This window comes from Ananas comosus, linkage group 8 (assembly GCF_001540865.1).
Source record: "Ananas comosus cultivar F153 linkage group 8, ASM154086v1, whole genome shotgun sequence".
NCBI classification, from domain to species: domain Eukaryota; kingdom Viridiplantae; phylum Streptophyta; class Magnoliopsida; order Poales; family Bromeliaceae; genus Ananas; species Ananas comosus.
In genome coordinates, this window is record NC_033628.1 from 12,335,722 (window position 1) to 12,341,721 (window position 6,000).

The 6,000-nt window shown below is 34.3% G+C and overlaps 1 protein-coding gene across 1 annotated transcript in view; it reads left to right on the plus strand.

The window, feature by feature from the left end:
• The window catches only part of LOC109713641 (ethylene-responsive transcription factor 2-like), a gene marked incomplete at its 3' end in the record, with an annotated part of 973 nt that continues 548 nt past the window's right edge, over positions 5,576 to 6,000 (plus strand). Inside the window, 1 exon segment of the mRNA XM_020237803.1 lies at positions 5,576 to 5,990. Within this exon segment, the coding sequence (XP_020093392.1) occupies positions 5,691 to 5,990 (300 nt within the window).

Here is a 6,000-nt window from a genome sequence, read left to right on the forward strand (position 1 = left end):
GAAATGTTGTCCTTTCCCAAGCTTTTATCTTCTTAATCATCTTTTAATGAACACGGGTTATTATTGCACTTAGCTCTATGAACATTGTGCCTGCAATACACCGTATACACACAAAAAGCCAAAGCAATTTTGTTTTACATGCAAATTGAAAACTACTAAGGACTCATTTGATATTGAGACTCATGTAATACTACTAACAGACAAAATAAAGTTGAAAAAAATATATAAAAAATATACTTTTGTATTTTTCGATAAAATAATAGAAAATATATTGTAAAAGACTTATTAAAATATACAAAAACAAATAAAATATTTTTTCATCGCACTTTCTCATCTCACGTAACATAATGTCTCCACAATTCTAAACGAAGTCTAAATCATTAGGCACCTACACAATTTTTTAAAAAAAATCGAGATTGTGTTGAATTTCTAAAATTAATAGAAACTTTTTATAGCATATTATAAGTGCTTTGGTAGGAATAAACTCAGGATTTCGAGCTCTACTATATTGGCTTGAACTAATTAAAGTACATCTTATAATATGCTATAAAAAGTTTCTATTAATTTTAGAAATTCAACACAATCTCGATTTTTTTTAAAAAATTGTGTAGGTGCCTAATGATTTAGANCGAGCTCTACTATATTGGCTTGAACTAATTAAAGTACATCTTATCTCTGTTTAGGACTTTTTTTTTTTTTGAGAATAAGTTAGCACGCTACCTCTTTCATTCATTGATAAAAATAAACTTAGCTACATATGTGAGGCAACTAGGCCAACAAAAGAGCAAAAGAAAAGGCAAAAGGGAAAAAAGAAAAAAAAGAAAAAAAAGAGGGGGTTAAATAGGGATATATATTAAAAAAAAGAAGAAGTTAAGTCGGGTGATAGAAAAACATTTTTCAGTATCTCACAAGATACTTGATCTTCGCGATGATTGTCACAGGATCTGAGCTATGCTTTTTAAAAATAATATTGCTTCTTTCCGGCCAGAATATCCACCAAATTACAGCCAGAGTGTTCAGGTTCACCACTTAGGACTTGTTTCATAAAGAAAATGCATGAAGACCCTTTCGACTATAAGCCATTCTAAAATAGACTAGTTTAACTTAAAATCAAAAATGAGAAATGCAAGTCTCAGTCCTTTCTTTTTAATGTCTTTCTGAATAAAGAGATCTATTTTTTTTCAGCATTACTGTAGACCTAAAGAGCAATCTGTTTAATCGGACACAACTATTGAATTGATTCATAGCATTTTAAATGGACATCAACCATATGTATATTTATACTAAATGAAAGATTAGATAGAAAATATTTGCTCAAGTTAGGCCAGATCAGAGTCATCAGACCAGATAGATCCAATTTGCTCAACCCCAAAATATTTAGTTGGTCTTCTTATAGCTATATCTAAATCGTCAAACTTTAGGTTCGAATCAAATTCGCTTTATTGCCGAGTCAGGATCAAATCTGAACCCAATAATAGGGCACAATCAAGAATTTAAGTACAGTACCGCTGAATCGTACCGAAAATCTATCGGTACGGTACAATATGGTGCGTGTCAGACAGTGCCGATATGTGTCGGCCACAAAAAATTCATGTGTACCGACACATAATAGTATAAAATATTTTTTTTATTAACAATAAAATATTTTAACAATTTATTATATATTATTATCAATTTTTTTGAATTTTATTAAAAAAATTATTTATTATTCTGAATAATATTTTGAACTATGTCACTAACACTAGAACTGAATTATATCGATGTCTTATTATCACTATAAGGTGCAGTAGATAGGGCCAAAATCTTGGGCCATCTCTATTAATAATGAAAAATTGCATTTTAAAGATTTGGTCCTCTGTGCATTTGAAAGCTGCCACGTGTCCTCCATAGTCAACACTCAACAGCATCTATCTAGAGGGTCCACGGTCAATAGAATCATTAAGTGCGACCACGGCTATGGCACTCAATCAAATCTTTTTCGTGATCTCCTCTCCTTACCCCGTTTTTAGCCGTCCGATCATTCACCCGTTAGAATGGGACGGCTCTCCTCTCAACAGACCCGGGAAGCGCTCCGTTTCCTGCGCCACAATTTTTTCGCTATGACCAACTAATATGACATGACACAAGAAATGTAGCTATAAAATATTAAATTGGTAATATTATTAATAAATTTTATTTTTATATCAACAGATAAATTTATTAAATTTTATTAAATTCAATAAATATGGTGCGCCTATGGTAACAATGACTACTCCAAGTCTCCAATACGACTTTCTTAATTAACTCATATGCACATAAAGTTGCAGCTTTTTCCGTAATTTGCCCACACAAAAATTATAATATTTAATTTATAAAGTTGTAAATTTTTGGAGGATAAAAATTTAAAGCAAAACTAGTATAGAGGATGAACCATGTGAGAGTCCTATAAACTTTAGAAAAAATGATTGGCCAAATATAAACAACAAATTTTCTTTGTCACGTCATTTACGAACAAAGCTATTACATGAGAATAGTATTACTTGATTTAGGCATTTTGCTGATCTGCGTAATTTAGTGATCTTTTTTTATTTAAAATTATTTGTTAAAGCTGTGGATTTAGAAAAGGCCCGATAAAAAAGAATAAGATTTTCCTTTTTTTATTGAGTGCCATTTGGAGAAGTAAGGTAGTTAAAGTGCAAGAAAAAGTATTACTTACTGAAAAAAATAATAATAATAAAATAAAATCTTTAAAACGTGACAATAAACGAAATCACCTTGAAGGAGCAAATGATGTGGACCAAAACGTTTATTATATTATTATATAGAGCACGTGGATGCGTATCATTTTTAATTAATTAATTAATTTCTTCGTACGTTCCAGAAACTCAACGGTCAAATTCAACACATACCACTGCTCGTCAACATTACCAATATATATATATATATATATATATATATAGAATTAGGCTACTATACTAACAATAGTACCGAGCTCCGGTATTATAGTGTTTGTTTTCGATCTTAAAGCGTTCAAATCAACGATCCACACCGTTAAATATGATCTAAGGTGTATAAATGTCTTAGAAATAAAATTTTAGTTTTTTTCGATATCGTTTACTTAGTAAATAAATTATATCAAAATGGACGGTGCAAATTGAATAATCTTTAAAATTTGAGTATAGGACTTTTAAATTCAAGATCAAGAATGTTAACCTTAATCTATATAATTTAAAATATTTTCTATCAAAATTTGAAGAAATTTAGATTCTTCTACACCGTTAAACTCCAAACTTGTCATAATAACCATTGAAAATTGATAATTTTGAAATAGTTTGATCATAAAATGAACAACATCAAAAAAATATAAAATTTTATTTCTAGAAACTTTAAATACCCTAGATCAGTTTTAACGGTGTGGATCATTGATTTGAACGCCCTAAGATCGAAAACCAACACTATAGTACTGGAGCTCGGTACTATAGATAATATAGTAGCCTAGCTATATATATATATATATATATATATCACTCATTCGTTTTCACCTGTTCGACCTGTCCATCTTATAACCATCCGATCAGTAAGCATTTCGTATTGTATTGATTCTCTATTCTTCTAACTAACTTAGAAAATCCACCTCCTCCAAAAGTGACAAAATTCTCACGGAACTCCCTCCGATCGAGAGCGACATAATTGTCGCAGACTACTCAATAATTTTACTTGCAAAGCCCGTGACATAATGCTTCTAATATTTTCACACTTATCTTAATCTCAAAATATAAAATAATATCGTAAATACTTTTTACGGATTTATCATCAAAGAAATAATTATTGCCAGATACATCTCCATTCCATGTTAATTCCGGAAGGTTCTCATCCGCAATTCAGTAACGTTGCATAATATAGGCTATAAAATACTAGAATTTTTTTTTTTTTTTCGTGAAGGTAATAGAACATCAAAGCAGTTGATAGACGCAAGAAGGATGTACCAAGCACCATAATTAGCATGCTGTTCGTTAATAGTTGCTGCTAAAGTATTTCAATTGTTCTATATTAAACACACTCTAAAACGTCGAACGAAAAAAAACAAAGTGTATGCGTCATATAAGTGTTAAACTAAAGGAGATAACCTCTGTGCTACCATGCATGTTCTTTTGTCTTCGCTCCAGCTTTGGAACACCAACTTCGTTCTAATCGCAACTACTAGCTCTTATAATTGTTTTAGAACAAGAATATATAATTGTACATATAAACCGGATAAGTTAAATTATACATGTGGTCTACAGTGGTTATGACATATACAATTTTAGTCAAACATATCATTACAATAATCACGGACGAATCATGATACAACAACAGAGAGAAGAGTTGGATTAGAATACATAGAATTAGTGCGTCGGCTAATTAACTTCTCACCTAATTTTGAACGTGAGTTTTGAGTACACAAAGTGATGGATAAATTGTTAGAATTAAGGAAACTGTCTAAAATAAGTCATAAGCCCGTATATAGAAACCCAATTATCGCTTACTCCATTTACCACGTGCCAATTCGTTTGGAAACACTGAATCATGTATCATTCCATCGAAGTGAGTGACGCATTAATTAAGCACCTCGTGTGTTACAACATACGAAGGCTACTCTGTATTGTTATGCCGTGTAAATAATACAAGAGTGTGTTCGGTTCATGATTGGAGTAAAGATAACAAATAAAATTAAATTGTACTGGAATAAGAGAAATTATAAATTATTTAAAAATATTTGATTTATTATTGAAATAAAAATCGGAATAGATTGGGACATTCAAGATATTAAGAGAAAATTTTGATTAAGAAAAAAAAATAATAAAGAAAGAGAAGATCAAAAGAAATGATGAATATATAAAATAGATGAATCAAATAAATCTTAAAATGTTTACGGACTATTCATCTTAAAAAAGATAAGAAAAAAGAAAAATAAAATCTCAGAGTGTTGAACAAAAATTCAAGCTTGTCAATTGGAGATAAATGCAAAAATCTGTCCGAGTAAAATGATTATTATAATTTATAAATATGGCCGGACCCACACTTAAGTACTTAACCCCACCCAAAGGCGAAAGGGACCCGCTTCTAGAAGAGGCTCCTTATCTTTTCCTCTCTCGCACCCAATCACAGCCCACCGTGCTGCTTCCCCGAAATCGGCGCGTAAACCAACGGCTCTCCTTTCTCCAACCCGACCCGCTACAAAAAAACCAAAAAAAAAAAAAAAAAAAAAAGTAAAAAAACACCCATGGTCAAAACCACAGATTAACATCATTTACCACATTGTCTAGTAANAAAAAAAAAAAAAAAAAAAAATCCTCGAATGCTTACGTGTCACGCCTCGGTGGCGACCTCATCTCCGACGTCATCACCAATGATCAACCCACTCCCCCCCCCCTCTCCACGTGCTCCGAGTTTTTTTTTTTTTTTTTAATTTTCTCGTCACCGAATAATCAGATAATCCCCAAATATTCATATTTATTACGTCATCCGAAGGGAAATGGTTCAATTTTTGTCACGTGCTCCGTGGCGAGGAAACTTCACCGAAGCTCCAACCCGTCTCTGATATAAATCCCTTCGCCCTCTTTCTCTCTCCTCCCCCCAACCCACCCCCACCCCAAAAATCCACTCGACTTTGAGCTCCGCGATTCTCCCTCCGCTTATTCTCACCGGGGGAGGTGACCGTAAGCGCGACGATGGACCCCGAGTTTCTCGTCGAGAGCATCCGCCGCCACCTCCTCGACGATCCCGAGGAGGTCCCGTCACCTGCTGCTGCTGCTGCTGCTGCGGCGGCGGGGGCGGTAAGCGTACCGCAGGGGCCCCGCGCGTACGCGCGGAGCTCCAGCTTCGGGAGCCTCGTCGCGGATCAGTGGAGCGACCTCCCCTTCCGCGCCGACGACGCCGACGACATGGTCGTGTACGGCGCCCTCCGCGACGCGTTCTCCCTCGGGTGGCTCCCCGTCGACGGCGCCCCCGCGCCGGAGGAGGCGGCGGAGGCGCCGCCGA